At 43.6% G+C, this 18,539-nt stretch overlaps 1 protein-coding gene across 6 annotated transcripts in view; it reads left to right on the top strand.

Moving 5' to 3' along the window:
- ADGRF5 (adhesion G protein-coupled receptor F5) overlaps positions 1-18,539 on the top strand; it is a 99,377-nt gene that overhangs the window by 72,423 nt on the left and 8,415 nt on the right. For 4 of the 6 annotated variants that reach the window (XM_043591601.1, XM_043591604.1, XM_043591602.1 and 1 more), the window contains exons 10-17: positions 575-778; positions 6,503-6,673; positions 8,549-8,668; positions 8,822-9,031; positions 11,339-11,551; positions 13,304-13,459; positions 15,287-15,495; positions 18,026-18,205. In XM_043591601.1, the coding sequence (XP_043447536.1) occupies positions 575-778; positions 6,503-6,673; positions 8,549-8,668; positions 8,822-9,031; positions 11,339-11,551; positions 13,304-13,459; positions 15,287-15,495; positions 18,026-18,205 (1,463 nt within the window). The remainder of the gene's footprint in view (positions 1-574; positions 779-6,502; positions 6,674-8,548; positions 8,669-8,821; positions 9,032-11,338; positions 11,552-13,303; positions 13,460-15,286; positions 15,496-18,025; positions 18,206-18,539) is intronic. The other 2 variants (XM_043591606.1, XM_043591605.1) reach the window with 1 other exon arrangement.

The following is an 18,539-nucleotide window of genomic DNA, read 5'->3' as shown; positions in this document are numbered from 1 at the left end:
TCAGGACCACCGCCCTCCATCACCCCCTGCCCAGTTTTCTTGCATTCTGTTGTAATCTCTCCGTCCCCCAAAACAACAGAAGCAGAAGTCTGAAACCTGACATTCTAGAATTTAATAACCCCGTTGGAACCCAGATGTGAATGGGGCAGTGGGGGCGGGCACCTCTTTTTCTCTGACTGAGAAGTTGGGTTGCAGACCCACGGGTCCTGTTCATCTTTATTGATTCTGATTTTGCCGCAGAGTTAAATAGAACGCCCAAATCATCCACAGTCTTCTAACTCTCCTTGCTACCTCTTCCATCCCCACACATTTTTTTTCTTACCAGCAAAGACTGAGATTTCTGCTCCTTCCTTAGAACATCTCTCTACTCATTTAACTTGCGGCATCAGAAATGATCTGCATTGACTTTCTGCACTTCCTGAATGTGTCTTCAGGGTTGTTTAGAGCAAGCCTTGGATGCTTTTGCAAACGATGTTTGGCGAAATACTGTCATGACCCATGAGACGAGGCTATCATTCTCCTAAGGAAATACATATACATGGCCATAAAAAATGCATTTGTATATTCTATGCAGGTGAATATATTTGCAAGCTGACATTAGATATTTTTGAATATGAGTCCAGAAAAAAAATGGATGTTACACCCATCCGAATTTTGGCAACTGAAGAGATGAAGGTGACGTGTGATAACAATCCTGTATCTTTGAACTGCTGCAGCGAGATTAACGTTAATTGGAGCACGATAGAATGGAAGCAGCAGGGGAAAATAAACATTCCAGGTAAGGATGTTAGATGCCCTTGTGCATATACATTTTTGCCTCTTGGCCAAGTAAAAATGGGAGAGGCACTGGGTAGAAGAGGAAATGTCAGACGGCTGTTTTTTCCCAAACTTCACACTGTGAAAAAGTACTAGGCTTGATGCCAGCTCCAGCTTCGCTATTCTAGAACATTCCAAAAATATATGCATATAACTGTCATGCTTGGGTTGTAGACAAGATCCTGGCAGAGAAGACCTGATGACTTTGGACCATAGTATCTCCCACTTGTACAAAAGTTTGCCCCACCTTTTTCTCCTCTTCATCTTCAGCAAAGACCTAAGGATGAGGTCACTGGCTTTGCTTTGGAGCCTGACTTGGAATTTCTCTTTTCTGTGTCTCTTCTCCTGGTGTCTGTCCTTCTCATGCCTCCACCTCTGTATTCAGATCCTTCAGTATTACCTAATTCTCTCTCTCTCTCTCTCTCTTTTTAAAATCTCTCTGTGTAGACCTGTGTGTCTCTCAATTGTTCCACACCAATTTCTGATCCCCTACACAGACCCTGTTTTGTATAACACTTTATGATTAACCAGTTTTGAAAATCTGTTATCACTTTTAATCGTATTTAACCTTGATCACACACTTGACGCTGGCTTTTTTTGCCTCCACTTTGCAAATAAGGAAATTGAGGTCTACAATGACTTATTCAAGTTTGTCACAATAGGAAAGAAAGAAAGAAAGAAAGAAAGAAAGAAAGAAAGAAAAGAAAGAAAAGGAAGAAAGAAAGAAAAAGGAAAGAAAGAAAAGACAGAAAGAAAAGAAAGAAAGAAAGAAAAGAAAGAAAGAAAGAAAGAAAGAAAGAAAGAAAAGAAAGAAAGAAAGAAAAAGGAAAGAAAGAAAGAAAGAAAGAAGAAAGAAGGAAGGAAGGAAAGAAAGAGAAAGAAAGAAAGAAAGAAAGAAAGAAAAGAAAGAAAAGGAAGAAAGAAAGAAAGAAAAAGGAAAGAAAGAAAGAAAGAAAGAAAGAAAGAAAAAGGAAAGAAAGAAAGAAAGAAAGAAGAAAGAAGGAAGGAAGGAAAGAAAGAGAAAGAAAGAAAGAAAGAAAGAAAGAAAGAAGGAAAAGATTCACCTCAGGTCTGATTTCACAAGACCAGTGTTTACCTTGGCAAAACTATTTTTCCCATGCCTGATGAGCCAGTGCTGGAGTCGGCACTGATCTGGCAGAGTTTGTTCTGAAGCAGAAGATTGCTTTTTGTCTAGAAACTTCATGTAACAAGATCCAGTCCTTCCCTTAAGAAATGACAGTTTTATGTGTTCCTTTTTAAACTAAAAAAAATCATTAAAGTAAAATGTGGTTTTACCCATCAGCGTGGCAAGGCTCTATTTTACAAAGCCTTTGCTACCAGACGATATTAAGTTATAAAAAAAAAAGACAAAACGATGATGAATTTCCATGCACCTTTTCCTGAGCACATCTATTTGCAAAGCACATTTCACCTGCCCCATTTGTATTTCACTTTAAATACTCCCAAGAATGGGAAAGGCATCTGGTAACTGCTGAAAATGTTGACACATGATACGTTTAGTCACTTCCTTGATTTTTCAGGAAGAGGAGGTGTAGGCAGGCACCCTGGAGGAATTGCCAGATGGGAGAAAGACCTTGCAAAGTTCCCTTGGTACTGACTTCATAAGCTTTCAACTCTGAGAGGTGAAAAACCTTGCCCTCTGGCAGAGGAACCAGGAAGCCTGTAGTACAGATGCACAGGGACCTCTCGGTGGCCGCCACTGCTTCAGACATTCCTAATACCCAGTGCCGGTCCGACTGCAGAACAATGGCTTTCCTGCCACGGGGCTGGCCACCTGGGGACCTGTACCGTCTGTTCTCTGATGAACTTAGCCTCTGCCTTCAGCACCTTGCCTTCCTCCCGGTGCCCCACTCCTGAAGTTCTCCCTCTCTCTCTCTCTCTCTCTCTCTCCAAATTCCACGAGGTTGTCAGCACCCATCTGTCAAGGTCAGTAGGAAACAGTCAAGCAAAATAATTCACTGGAACGCAGGTGGGACTGAAAGTACTGCCTCACGTCAGAAACAGGTGCATTCCATTTTCAAAACCCAAGGGATAAGACAGCAAGACAGTGATCAGCCTGATAGAATTTCTAGTGTTAAGAAGGTGGTCTTCATACAACGCAGAGGGCTTTTTGGAGCTTTTCAACTCATCAGGCAGCAACTGATGATATAAATGGTAACGGTACAGAGGTAAGAGCATCAATACTGCTCCTGCCGCTGGTAATAGTAAAGGTACTCACAGTTATTGTTATTAGTGCAGCGTCTAGTCGGCCTGTATGGCCTACATGGAAACGGATTGACAGGCTGGGGGAAGTGACGAGCAACAGACTTGGTAGCCTCCCTGTGGCTCTTATGTGGTGTGATGATAAAAAATAATGGAGCCATGGGGCGCGTGGGTGGCTCAGTCGGTTGAGCGTCCAACCTCGGCTCATTCATGATCTCGCCGCTTGTGAGTTCGAGCCCCGCGTCGGACTCTGTGCTGACAGCTCGGAGCCTGGAGCCCCCCTTCCGATTCTGTGTCTCCCTCTGTCTCTGCCCCTCCCCTGCTCGCACTCTGTCTCTCCGTCTCGCAAAAATAAATGAACATTAAAAAAAAATGGGAGCCTTAATTCCCTCCTGGCTCACAAGTTACAGCCGTTCCCAAGTGAGTTCATAAACTTCTTCGTGGACCTGCCTACCACATCCAGTGGCCCATCACCATATGGAGTATTCAGAAAAAACTGAATCTTTATTTATTTTTTTTTAATTTTTTTTTAACGTTTTTATTTATTTTTGGGACAGAGACAGAGCATGAACGGGGTAGGGGCACAGAGAGAGGGAGACACAGAATCGGAAACAGGCTCCAGGCTCCGAGCCATCAGCCCAGAGCCCGACGCGGGGCTCGAACTCACAGACCGCGAGATCGTGACCTGGCTGAAGTCGGACGCTCAACCGACTGCGCCACACAGGCGCCCCAAAAAACTGAATCTTTATAAGAGGGTGCCAGCTCCCTCTTGGCTGACAGACATTGGATGACATTAGAGGGAACAGCTTTAAACTCCACAGTCCCCTTTCTTGTGTCTTTTCTTCTGATTTCTCTGCTGAAATGTTTAAGCATGTATTATTCTGTGCGCTTGTGTGCTGCCCCAAATGGATTTTATTTGGGGTTGTGTGTTTTGTTTGTGTTGTTTTGTTGTCGCACCCAAACAGGGCGTCAGTGAGAGAGAAAGAAGGGAGACTGGTTGTTTTTCTTTACTGAGTAGAAATCAGTCTTGTGGCTTTGGAGTCCCTTCATGACGTGCCACTGGAGGTAGGCTGGCTTCAGGGTCTGAGGCAAGACCTATGTAGAGAAGCAGCTGGAAGTAGCAGATAGCATCATGGGTGGCTGTGTTCTCCGTTCCTCTGCACGTGGGGTCACCCCAGGTGTCTATGAAAAAGACCAGCTGTCAGGGCTCTACCCTAGAGCAATCGTGTCAGGATCTCTGGGTTTGGGATCCAGGCAGTGGCATATTTTCTTGAATTTGGCAGGAACTTTTGTTGGGCATAGGGGAGTGAGGACCGTGTCTTTAGCCTAGTTCCTCATTTTGCACACGAGAAACGGAGGCTTTCTGTGTGCTGCCCCGTGTCTCCCCAAGAGTAGCAAGGGATGCCCCATCTCAGCAACTACTCTTTCTCCTCCTCTGTGTTTCTCTATGTGTTCCTACAGATGCCATAGACAAATCCGATTTTATTTTATTTTTATTTTTTTTCATGTTTTTTAAATTTATTTTTGAGACAGAGAGAGACAGAGCGTGAGCAGGAGAGGGGCAGAGAGAGAGAGGGAGACACAGAGTCCAAAGCAGGCTCCGGGCTCCGAGCTGTCAGCACAGAGCCTGACGTGGGGCTCAAACTCACAAACCGTGAGATCATGACCTGAGCCGAAGTCGGACGCTTAACTGACTGAGCCCCTCAAATCCGATTTTCAATAGTGATTCCTCTGCTTGTGGGAACGCCCACAGAATTGAGTACAAGAAAAAGGGAGAACTTGAGCCAAGTCGTCTGTCCTGAAAAAATCCTCCTTATGACCCGTGCTCTCCAGGACGATTATAACCTACTCCCAGAAAGCTGCAATCCCGTCTCTGCCGCGTGCCCTCTTCCTGACGCCGGGCAAGTCGGGTCACCTCACTGATCACACTTTCATCTGTTAAATAGTGATGACGCTACCCATTTTTACAAAACCTTGTGGATGTTTGGAGTATGTAAGACAGTTCTGAAATGTTTCAGAGGAATAAGCCAGAAGATGTTTACAAGTGAGTGGGAGTAGAATGTGAGGAAATGCTTTTAAGACCTTTAATTCTAGGAGCTGCCAAGGCAAGAGAAGAAACAGAAAATGTGCAGGTTTTGTCCAGGAGAAGAAAGGTCAGCTCTTAACTGAACATGTTGAGTTGGAGGTACCTAAGAGGTGAAATCAATGCTTGGGAATCTGTTTCTAGAATTTCCAACAAGAGCGTTTCTCTTACAGAGTCGGGAGCCATCCACATATAGAATCTAAAATAGGAATCGTGGGCTTGCATAGATCTGATGGCTGATGTGAAAGAACAGGAGGGAAAATTCAAGTCACAAGGGAGGGGGAAAAAGATAAAGGATAGAATGAGGTCCTGGGAGAGTTGGGAGAAGTGGGTTTTCAAGGGCCAAGTGGAGAGGTGAGCCTTAGAGCTGACGCTTGTGCCTCTGAGCTTGGAGCCCATCCAATCAAGTGGGGGAAGATGGAGATCGGTTTGGAGTTCGGAACATTTGGGGGACTGGGGATGAAAGCTGGTTATGTATTAATCAGAGTATTTCGAACATCAGTGGTCATCCAACCAAGGCTGGAAAAGATGCATTTATGCTGGAGCTTATCAGAAAGCTTATCATTTTCCTTGGTTGTTGGAAGATTGGACAGTATTTGAAGAAGCCTGATGAGGAGGTGGTGGTAGGCAGGGTTGGATGGAAGGAGGGAGGGAGTTAGAGAGTCGTTAACAGGAAGTAAAGATGGCGGGGATGGCAACTTGGGAACGGAAAGGAAAATGTGAAAGAGGAGGTATTTTTTTTAATGCTTATTTATGTTTGAGAGAGAGAGAGAGAGAGAGAGAGTGCAAACCAGGGAGGGACAGAGAGAGGAGACACGGAATCCGAAGCAGGTTCCGACCTGTCAGCTGGACACAGGGCTCGAACCCACAAACCATGAGTTCGTGACCTGAGCTGAAGTCAGACGCTTAACCAACTGAGCCACCCAGGTGCCTCAGGCAGAGGAGGTATTTTGAAGGGGAAACAGCTGGTAACCTGAGAAAGCATGAAGTCGCAACTTCCACGGAAACATACAGACTCGTAAGAGGGGACACGTCATGATGAAACATTTCTCCAATGAGACAAATATCACAGGCTCCAGGCTTCTTTCTCCTTTCAATAATAATAGTCTAAATAATCTGACATCTTTTTTCCTTGCCGTTGAAATCATATCCAAACACCTTGCTTCTCTCTCTCTGCCCAGAGCAGTCTAGTGACTTTCTTAACACTACCCTGCTTGTAAGTGGTCACCACCGTAACAATCCTCCTTCTCCAAAAAAGAAGAAAGCTGACTTAAATAATAACTCTTCGGCACTGATTTGGCCTCTTTGCTCCTAAATCAAATAGTCACCCAGCGATGGTAGCAAAACAAACAAACAAACAAAATGCTTGTGTCGCTGCAGGAAACCCTGAAACAGACACAGATTCTGGCTGCAGCAGATACACCCTCAAGGCCGACGGGAGACAGTGTCCAAGCAGCCTGGGTGGCGTGAGGGTCACCTATGTGTGTGAGTTCATCAGCGAGCACGGAGCCAGAGGCAGTAAGAGCATAGAAGTGACGTTCACCTCTGTGGGTAAGGACTCCTTCACTGGGATCTTTGGCTTTGCCCCTCAAGCCAAGGGCCATGAATCCCCTGGGAATATCGAGGCGCAATCAAGCAGGGCCTCCCCTGGTAGTGGGGGTGTGCTTGGGGTAAATCACTAACGGGAGACAGAAGAGGATTTCCCTGTCTACCATTTAAATGCAGATGAAGTCATGTTTTCACTCTTACTTGAAACTTGCGAAACTTAACAAAGACCATGGGGGAAGGGAAGGGGAAAAAACAGTTTCAAACAGAGAGGGAGGGAGGCAAACCATAAGAGATTCTTAAATACAGAGAACAAACTGGGGGTTGATGGGGGGCGGGTATGGGGAGAAGGGAAAATGGGTGATGCGCGTTGGGGAGGGCACCTTGTTGGGATGAGCACTGGGTGTCATATGTAAGCGATGAGTCATGGGAATCTCCTCCCGAAACCAAGAGCACACTGTATACACCGTATGTTAGCTAACTTGACAATAAGTTATATTTAAAAAAAATAAAAACTAAATTCAGATGGAGTCTTTAAAAGAAAGGAGGATGGGGCTGTGAAGACATGGCTGCAGGGAAGGCCAAGGCCTGCATCGTGCTGATAAAGCAGAAAGTGAACTGGGAAATACAGTTTCAGGCTTGGATTAGTTCTGTTTAATCCCTGAATTTCTAATGAGGGTAGCGCCCCTAATTTTCCCCTTTCCCCCCATAATCCTATCCTCCCTCCCTTCCAGTAGCCTGGCTCACTGCCTACCACCCTTCACCTGCTCTGGCATCCTTCTCTCCCACTCCACCTGTTCTAGAGAGGATGCTGCAGAAAGCTTTAAAAATCTGATACTTTGTGGTTATTTTACAGTTGTCATGAGTCGTTTTTAGCCTTTTGACTGAGTTAGGCCTCTTAAAAGTGTCATTTCTTCTCCCCGTACAATAAAACATGATAACTTCACCCCTATCTGCAAAAAAAAGGGGTGGTCAAACTTGTTTTTCCACCCATCTCACAAAAACAAAAAAAACCACACACACAAAAAAACCCTGAAAAACTACTTAGGTCAATCATCAGACCCCTTTGAACAATTTGGACAAAGGTTCATATGAACAATACTTATTAGTCTCATTCACATTTTCTGCTCTTATGACTTAGCATTTTTACAAAGATCAAGACTATGTTTATCTGAAAACATTACTGCCATGGATGAGTTCGGGGGTCTTTTGAGCAATGATTTGCAATTGTCTATAGTGGGTGCAGTTATACACTTCCAGTTCTGACTCTGAGTTGTATTGATTATGTGGGGTTCAGGCTGTCTTAGAAACGTATTTAGACTTCACGGAAAACCACTGGTCCGGTAGTTTGGAGCTCACCTGAGAATCAAGAGGAACAGATTCATGGTTCCGTGGATCCATGGTTCCTACCTTTCCACTCTCAGAAACCGCCAGACTGTAGAAAGGCATCTCTACCCGAGATCCCTACAGCCAATGAGGGCAGGGGGAGGGACACAGCAATCCATGCTTATGGAACTGAGGGACTATATCTGAACGTTGGGATCCCAGCTTCTAAAGGGCACAATGGGGAGCCCTGATTTCTTTTGACTGTGACCAAGAGTAAAATTTTACACTGATTGAAAAAGCAAGCTGGCATCAGTGGGCTCAAGGCATGAAACTGTTCGCTTATAGAAGATCAAAGTGAATGGCATTTTGAAATGTCAATGACACGCTCAAAGAGGAATGGAAAGAGAGAAGCAGGGGCAAACACAGTGGAATGTTCATGTAAGCTCTTACATTTGTTAAGGGTCCGGTTAACGTTTTTGTTGAAGAATTCCTCATGAACACATGGGTTAAGTCAACACCCCTAAGTTTGCAACCTTTTGCCCTGCTGATCATCAGGAAATAATTCCAGCCACAATGGGAAAGTGCACGAGCTCCTAAGGCATGTGATGGAAATGAGTACAGTTCAGAGCACCACCGGGAACAGCCTAGAAACCAGTAAAGCCCAGGAACAGCAAGGTACCAGTCCCGCATTGACACAAGTAGAGTGAGGACGGCCCACACTTTCTGTCTCTGTCTGAAATTTCACTCGCGTGTCAATGTCACCAGCAAGACTAAACATTGTGCCTGTTGTTGGTTTTTCTTTTGTCTGTTTTGTTTGCATTCTTTCAGCCAACCTAACAATAACCCGGGACCCAATTTCTGTTTCTGAGGGGCAAAACTTTTCCATAAAGTGCATCAGCGATGTGAGTAACTATGATGAGGTATACTGGAACACTTCTGCTGGAATTAAAATATACCCAAAGTTTTACACCACGAAGAGGTATGCTGATGGAGCAGAGTCAGTACTCACAGTGAACACCGTGACCCGGGAGTGGAATGGTGAGTGAAAGACCCCGGACCCCACTCTGCTGCCGGGACCCCCGGAAACACCCTATGAGAGGCCCCTGGAGGGCCTATGTCATCACATTTCATGCAAGAGCCCTTTAGGGGAAGATGTCACTATCTCCATTTTACAGATGTGGAAACTGAGGCCCAGAGAGATTAACAAATACACCTAGGCTTCTACATCTTAAGTTGCAGAGACAGGATTGGAACTCGTCTCCAATTCAAGAGCCTGTGCTCTTGCCATGAAGTTAAGAGGACTGCTTTTAAAAGTAGTTTCACCAGGGGCGCCTGGGTGGCGCAGTCGGTTAAGCGTCCGACTTCAGCCAGGTCACGATCTTGCGGTCCGTGAGTTCGAGCCCCGCGTCAGGCTCTGGGCTGATGGCTCAGAGCCTGGAGCCTGTTTCCAATTCTGTGTCTCCCTCTCTCTCTGCCCCTCGCCCGTTCATGCTCTGTCTCTCTCTGTCCCCAAAATAAATAAACGTTGAAAAAAAAAAAATTAAAAAAAAAAGTAGTTTCACCAGACTTTTAGAGTTTTTCACCCAATCGTGATGTAAAAAAAAAAAAATCTAGGTAAAGGATTTATATGCCTAGTTCCAAAGAAGGGAGCGTTTTTATTTCCTATTTATCGCTACACATTATTCATGTTGGAAAGAAATGCAAATATTTGGAGGGGAAAAAAGAGAATTTGATAGAATGGTTGTAATAATAGCTGACATTTAATGAGTCCTTAGTATGTGATAGGCACAGTGCTAAGTATTTAAGTGGGTTAGTTCAATTAAAACAATAAACCTAGAGGATAGTGGTATTAGTGTCCCCACTTTAAAGATGAAGGAACTGAGGCCCAGTGAGTATAAGTAAAATACCCAAGGTTATACCTTTGATAAATGGCAGATCCAGGGTGAAACTGAGACTGACTGGCTCCAGTGGCCAACTCTTGATTGACCGCTCTACTCTGAAGCCTTTCCTTAACCATAAAGTTAATCAGTCCAGGTCCTCCAAGTCCCAGGTCATCTCTATTTGTCCATATAAGGCCTGGGCAACATCGTAGAAAGAGCTAGTCATTGTTTGGCTGGCCTTGGTAGAATGCAGTCAGGAAATGGGAGTATTTTTCTCTCACGCTGGACTTACATCTACTCTGTCCAAATGCTCGTTCTTACTGAGAAGCCGTAACTGAGAAGAAGCTATAGCTTTTCCAGTCACATAAACTATTTAGCAGTCCTATACTCAGGTACTAAAAAAAAAAAAAAAAAACTATTGTCCTCTGAACTGACTACACTTTTATTTTATGTTGAATTTAAGCTTCCCTTCCTCCCAACAGAAATTGAAAGGGGTTTGTTCTCGGTCTTTGTTCTAGCTGTTTTTCCTCTGGCTAGTTGCTGCTCTGGCCACCCCAGAGTTGGGGAAAAGAGAATCAAAGGGTCTTAAAGAAAGACCCTTTCTTTAAGGGTCTTTCTTAAAGAAAGTAAAGAAAATCAAAGGGTCTTACTGAACTATAGGTGCTGTTATAATCTTCCTGCACTGTCCTCATGGCACCTGTTCAGGTGGTGGTTCATCCTCTGATGGGCTCTGCCATAAAGTCCACTGGGAAAAGATCCTCTCCAGAAGCTCAACCCAAGTACTGTGCACAGTCTATTCTGCCTCACCAAGCACAGGGTCACAGGCTACTCCTGCTGTAGCCTTCCTTCTGTACTCTGGCAAAGCCAGCCAGCCTCTCATCGTTAGACTTTTCTAGATAGGAGTCAGGCATCATACATCTAACTCCAGAGCCCACAGATGAAGCTCTCTCAAGAATTTTAGCCTGCCCCTGCCCCTTCCACACTCTTTAGTGGCGTCATGGTGCCCTGGAACCTGAGGAAACCACTCACTCAGAGATGGGGAGAGGAGACATCACAACACCTCAGTGCTCCATCTGGCTGACGACTCCCCTCAAAGAACACCCCATCTCAGCACACACCAAAACTCCCATCTTTCCCCCTGGGTTAATAAAAGAACTTTGGGAGTAGGTATTGGGAAAGAACCTGGCTTCAAATGCAATTCCACAGCCAACAGGCTGTATAACTTTGGATAAGCCACTTAATTTTATTTGGAGTTTTATGTAAGCTATTGGTTGGTCCTTCAAATACATAGAGAACCCAGGAGGAGAGGTGATCAAACATTCCCTTGTCCAATATCCAGAGGAAGGTATGATGTGCCCTTGCCCGTGCTTGACAGGGAAATTTAATCCTCTTCTTAACCTTCCCAGCAAACGCTATTTTGGAGCAGTGACTACACTCCATCTCATTTTTGTTTCCTTCTACTCAGGAACCTATCATTGCATATTTAGATATAAGAATTCATACAGTGTCGCTACAAAAGATGTGACTGTTTACCCGCTGCCTCTGGAGCCAAACATCATGGTTGATCCCTTGGAAGCTACAATTCCGTGTAATGGTTCCCATCACTTCAAGTGTTGCATTGAGGAGAATGAAGACTACAAAGTCACTTTCCAAATGGACTCCCTATCCTTTCTTGCAGGTAAGACAGTAATTGCTGCATTGTGAGGCACACCTCCTTCATGTGGAGTCTAAACATCTCATCTTAAAAGAGAGGAAAAGAGATATGAAGACTGCATCAGAGACAGAACGTAACAGAGAGAACCCCATGAAACTTTAATACCTTCTGTTTTGTTGTGTGACCCATGGCTTGTTGGTTTGTGGCAAAATCTGGAGGGTCTGTGAGGGTGAAGGAAGCCCATTGGTTTTACTGGGAGCTGTCGAGGACAGTGCTAGAATACTTTCACAGGCCTTCTACTTCCTCAGTACATCAGACTAGAAATTCTGGTAGTCCCTCCCCCCACGCTATGAATCAGCATGCTTCAAAAGTACCTCAAAAATCCTTTTAACTACGCACAGTTGAGCATTCAAGAAAGTAAGAGGCCAAGAGCATAAAGAAAAAAAAAATAGAAATGTTTTAGTACTGCTGGGCCTTCTCTGAAGGCATCTGCCAGTGTCAGAAATGCAGCACCTTGGGTTTTAAGGCTCTGAAGGACATTCCGGAAGAGGCCTCTCTAGGCAGTAACTTAAGGCACCCTACATCACCAGCACAAAGTCAGAACCCTCAAAGGGTGAGATGCTCACTCAGTAAGAGGATAAGCAGAAAAACAAAATTTGTCTGCCAGAGTTAAGAGCTTAGCCTCATTTCTGGGTGGGCAAAAATTTCCCCTAAGAATTATGACTGTCTTGCCCCCACTCAGGTTTGGGGTTTGAATTTATACTACCTATGGGGTCCAGGAACTCCACACTGAAGAGTGACTAATTCAAAGTGGCCTACTGGTAGCACCCAATGGTACCTGCCAAAAAAATGCAAATCCTCTAAGGTAGGATGTACCCTCAATCCATGGACCTCAGGATTCCTACAGATTAAGGTCAACCAAATATGAGCTCACAACCCCAAATCTCAAAACACAGACACCTTCTTGAAGGATTTACAAGCTCATTCATTCATTCATTCATTGAACAACTATTCATAGAGACATGCCCAATGCAAAACACTATAGTAGTCAATTAAAAGAAGACAAAAGAAGGTGGGGCACATATATTAATATCTAGCTGAAAGTGTTCATGTCAAAAAAGACAATGGGTATAGCAATGCATTTCTAAAATGAGCAACTCAGATCAAAAGAACACTGGAAGTTCAGAAAAGCAGGACCCAATTAAGATGAGAATTTAGAGAAGGTTGTATGGTAGGAGGGTCTAGAATCAATCTGGATACTGAAGTATTTAAACATTTCAACATTCTATGTTTAACATGCGTGCATTCAAGGCTCTCTGTGTGCCAAATACTCAGCTAGACATTGGGAGATGCAATAAGTAAGACCAGACACCTTCTCTCCAAGACTTTATGGTCTAATGGAGGAGACAGGTCCATAAAGAGGTGACTCTAAACCAATGTGGTGAAGGCAAGACAGAATAAATGCACAGGACATGCTGGGATTTCGACAGGCAGAAGGAGGAGAGAGAAGCTGAAAGGCGTTCTGATTGTCCAAACTGTACGGGCACAGATTTGGAGTCATGAATGGTAGAGGTAACGGTGAGGTGAGTACAGTGTAAATGTGGGCTGACTTACTTCTACACTAGGGCCATTTTTAAACCCATATCAAAAAATCAATGTGGCACATTCCTTGGAAAAGTCTGGACACACATATCCATATTGGATTACCTGAAAAAAAAAAATGTGTGCTTTGGAGACTCATCTTGTGACTTAATTCTTTCTATAATTCTATCTCAGAAAAAGAAGTTAATGGAAAGCAAGTGTGCTACAAATATAATTTCATGGCAAGCTCAGTTTCCTGGTGTCCAAAAAAGCTCAACATATTTTGTCACTTTACCAATGCTGCTAATAATTCAGTCCAGAGCCCCTCTATGAAGCTTAACCTGGTTCCTGGTAAGAGCATTTTAAATTATTTTAAAATATTATAGTCATGAGCAAGGTATTCATTTAGTCATTCATTCCTTCATTCATCCATTCAATAAATATGTATTAAGCACCTTCATGGGGCAGGCCTTGGGCTAAGGGTGGGGGATTTGAAAAGAACTAAGCCATGTTGACTGGTCTCAGGCATAGGGAAAAGATGGATGTGATAAAAAATGTTATTACATCTAACGCAGTAAGGGCTGAACTCGAGATGCTGTGGGCAGTCCAAAGAGGCTTCCAGGTTTAACTCTCCTAGTGATGGTAGGGAGCAAACAATCAAGAAAACCTTGTGGACGAAGCCCTATTTCAGTGGAGTCTGGGAGGCTAAGCACTGTACTGGGAAGTGCACAGTATCTTTGAACTTTCAGCAAAGGAAAAGTGTCCCTACTAGACAGGGCTACATGAAAAGAATCAATCTAAAAAATAGGCAACCATCTTTGTCATCCTTTGTCATCACTGGGCCAATATCACCCCACGTATTTTCAAGGTTGAAGGTCATGGTTTGTGGCCATTTCTGTAATGGCCCATGACCAAGAGCTCTCCTCAGGAGCAGCAGAGAGGCAAGTGAATAAAGGATGGTCCTGGGCTTCTGCAAGAAGCAATCCCCTCCCCCAGAACCCTTCTCTGTAATAGCACCTCTGATATCCAAGGGACTCATAGCTCTATCACGAATCATGTTTGGGTTTACTTAGTGATTTGTGGTCATTTTCACGTGTATTGGTGACTGAGCCCTGGACATCAAAGTAGGAATTTAGAATTCCCCATCTCTCTGAGTCACGGTCCCTTGACCCTACTAAGCACACCTCTTCTTGGGGGGGGTAACCCAGGCCACTTCTTCACTGTCCCCCATGCCGTATCTTCACCCAGGCATTGACATATTTTATTGACTTATCCTTGTTCTTCTCCTCTTTCCTCATCCCAGGTGTGATTCCACTTCCTTTTCCTAGTAGAAACTACTTAGTATTTCAAGACTTTATACAATGACTGAGAACTTAATGCTAAATTTGTAAGTTGGTGAGAAAGGGATCTGCTCATCAGAGAATCAAGGTCCCCTCGAGATTAGAGGTTCTTCAACAAATGTCATTTTCCCATGCAAGTCTGGTCTTGAGTAGAAGTGAAATGGAGTCACCACTAAGGGAAGCCAGAAGGAACAAATGTTTACAAATATTGATTAGAATATTCAGGTCATGGGTGCCTGGAATTCCGACCATTAATTACATATTTGAATGAAGGCAGTGCCTCTCAACCTTGACTGCACACTGGAATCACCGGGGAAAGTTAAAAAACTGCCAATGTCTAAATCCCAGCCCAAGAGGTTCCTATATTTGAGCAGGAGTGAGACTGGACATTGGTATTTTCCAAGATCCCCAGGTGATTCTAATATGCCAAAGTTGAGAATCCCTTGGATTAGGCATTATGTTCCTGAAGATTCCTAGTACCTTGATTGTCTCTTATCTAGATGAGCACACATTAAGCTCTCATTTTTCCATGCTTTAGATTTTACAGGCAGCGGAGAGAAGATTCCTGTGGACTGGAGATGGTGACGAGGCATAGAGGAAATAAGTTCTGTTAGGAAAAGCAAGTGCAGATGAAAGTCAGATTTGTGTTGAAAGCACAAAGAGGGGCTTTGAAAAGTCAGGTGCAAAATAAAAAAAGTGGGTAACTCTGGGAAGGTCATTGAAAGCAAAGAAAAAAATGAATTCAAACATCAATATTCTACCTAGGCCTGACCCTGCTTCGACTATCTTTTCTCCTCCTTTTCAAACAGTCCCTTTTATTTCCATGTTCCTAATGCAGGAGAGAACATCATGTGCCAAGATCCCATAATAGGTGTTGGGGAGCCTGGGAAAGTCATCCAGAAACTGTGCCAGTTCTCAAGTGTTCCCAGCAGCCCTGGAAGTCCCACTGGTGGGATCGTAACGTACAAATGTGTAGGCTCCCGGTGGAAGGTGAAGAAGAATGACTGCATCTCTGCCCCAATAAATAGTCTTCTCCAGCTGGCCAAGGTGATCCTTGAATATTTGACTCCGAGCTCTTGTTGGGGAGATATCTCTAGCTTATCTTATTTCTCAGCAAATGGGCCTTGGGCTGGTTTGTGTTGCTCCCAGAGCGACTTTTACTTGTTTATTTCCAAAGAAGATGCAAACCTAGAAATGCTTTACATTTTTCTTACATACAAATTTGGAGACAACAAAATACGCATTCTGCCCTAGGACCAGCTGTATGCCTTTTTCCCTTGACTTCTCAGTGCCTTGTTTCTATTACCTTGAAGGTGCAGGTAGAATTATCCTCTCTTATCGATCCCCTTTGAATAATCTTGATATCAAGCGAGTAGCTCTAATCTTTTCAGAAAAAGGAGACACTTACAAAATAAGGTTCATTGGTGCAAAAAATATATATACTTGGGCTTTATGCTTTTACAGGTCTGAGATTTCCTCAATCTTAGAGGTAACCCTATAGTAATGGGAGATGTAACTAGCCTGCCTCTCTTACCTAGAAGAGAGGTTACTGCCATATGGTAGGGAAAAATTTCTTTTCATCAAAATAAATGTGACCTCATACTGAAGTTGCTTAGAGTAGAGACTCCTAAAATGCAAATCCCAATGAATTACAATAAGTCAACATTGATGAGGCAACTACTAGTTATACTTAGTGGTTATAATTAATGATATCATTAGCCAAGTGGTTCCAAATGCTCTCACCATTGGAAGAAGAATTAAGGAAAAGGGGTAATATTGATTTGTGTCTCCTCTGATCATCTTCTGTCTCTTTTCTTGCCTGACACTAAATTCGTTAAAATTTAGGCGCAAATTCGTTAAAATACTAGGCACAAAGCATTATTGTAGGTGCTATCAGGGTAAAGAGACCAAATCAGAACTTGGTCTCTGATTTTCTAGAGAACATAATCCAGTTGAGTAGTTATATACACACTAATTTTGCTTAGGATAATCGGGAAAGGTCTGCTTGAAAAACTTGGCATCCGATTTGGGCCTTGATGAAGGATACATCAGTGATATAAATTTTCCTAATCAAGAAAGATAGAAATGTTATAACTTGAACTCCCTGTTGGGCCCTGGTCCCAATTCTAGATACCTAGATACATTTTCAATGGAAAAGGGGCATGTTGGTCTATCATGCTTTATTTGATTTATCCATTCCATATATATTTATGGAATACCTACTATGCGCCAACCTATATGGCTTATGCTCTGTGAGGCATTATAGGATATCAGAAGGAATATAACACATTTCATAATATTAAGGAGCTTATAGTTTTTTTTTTTAATTTTTTTTTTCATTTTTTATTTCTTTTTGGGACAAAGAGAGACAGAGCATGAATGGGGGAGGGGCAGAGAGAGAGGGAGACACAGAATCGGAAACAGGCTCCAGGCTCTGAGCCATCAGCCCAGAGCCTGACGCGGGGCTCGAACTCACGGACCGCGAGATCGTGACCTGGCTGAAGTCGGACGCTTAACCGACTGCGCCACCCAGGCGCCCCAAGGAGCTTATAATTTAATTGGAGAGATATTGAAATTAAAACACAAGATGACGTTGTCACAAACAGAAATGTCACAAATGTAAAGTATATAAAATAACAAACACTTTGCATTCAGAGGAAGAAACTCCCTTACGTTGGAATACTCATCAAAGTTCTTTATGGAGGAGACAGAATTTGAAATCTTTAATTATAAGTAGTTTAATTAATTGTGTCATTATAATATAGGTAGTTAGCTAATTAGAAAACAGAAGTGTGATCATTATAGATAGGGTGACCATATAATTTATCATCCAAACCAGGATGCATTTTGAAAACAAAAGAGGGCACTAGTAATCATTACACCGGGACAGCAGATATAAAACAGAACTGTCCCGGGGCGCCTGGGTGGCGCAGTCGGTTAAGCGTCCGACTTCAGCCAGGTCACGATCTTGCACTCCGTGAGTTCGAGCCCCACGTCGGGCTCTGGGCTGATGGCTCAGAGCCTGGAGCCTGTTTCCGATTCTGTGTCTCCCTCTCTCTCTGCCCCTCCCCCGTTCATGCTCTGTCTCTCTCTGTCCCAAAAATAAATAAACGTTGAAAAAAAAAAATTAAAAAAAAAAAAAAACAGAACTGTCCCGGGAAAATTGGGATGGACAGTCACCCCTCCAATGGCCAGCAAGGTAAGCGATGAGAAAAAGCAGAGTGGCAACGTGGCTTCCATACAGACCACCAAATGACGATTTACTCAATTTTAATCTAGTTGTCTAGCAATCACATCTACTCTCCTTTAAAAAAAAAAAAAAAACTAGTCATCAGGTTAACATGAGTTTTACTGTTCCCTTTCTATGTGTGAGGACTTACATAATATTCTAGTCTGAATGGCACACAGATTAAATTAAGAGATAAGTAAATTACCTTATAGGATGTACTTCTAGGAATGGAGAAAAGGAAACCACGGATGTAAGAGATTTTCATCATGGATGATGGATCAGCAGGATTTGATGACCAGACCAACCGGCAAGTTTTCCCTTTGTCTGTGTTGGCTTTTGTTTTACTAGGCTTTGATCAAGAGCCCCTATCAGGATGCGAAACTCCCGACGTACCTAAAGGATCTTTCTGTTAGCACAGGCAAGGTGAAACACGAAGTCAGCTCGTTTCCTGGGAGCCTGGGAGCCATCATTAACATCCTTGATTTGCTCTCAACGGTTCCAACCCAAGTGAATTCAGAAATGATGACGGTGAGTTTGTCTGGGGCCTTATAGGAGCTTTGGGTCTCATCTTTTCACCCCTTGGGACGTGTAGTCAAGAAACATAACTACCCCTCCCCCACTGCAGCCTCTTCTTTGTCTTCTCCGGAGAAATACACTGGATATTAGGATTTCTCTGCACACTAATGTGCAGAGAAATACACTGGATATTAGGGTCAGGTAGCATGCTCTGCCAGCCGTGGCTGTTAGGGTCACAGGGAGTGTTTCTAGTATTCATTTGGGGCACCACAGATGCGTTGAGGACAGCATGTGTGTAGGGGCGAGGGCGTGGCTGCGGTGGGTAGTGGGAAAATATATTTCCGCC

Source organism: Prionailurus bengalensis, chromosome B2, assembly GCF_016509475.1.
Source record: "Prionailurus bengalensis isolate Pbe53 chromosome B2, Fcat_Pben_1.1_paternal_pri, whole genome shotgun sequence".
Taxonomy (NCBI): domain Eukaryota; kingdom Metazoa; phylum Chordata; class Mammalia; order Carnivora; family Felidae; genus Prionailurus; species Prionailurus bengalensis.
Note: the sequence above shows the minus strand (reverse complement) of the source record. Positions and strands in the feature narration are given on the sequence as shown.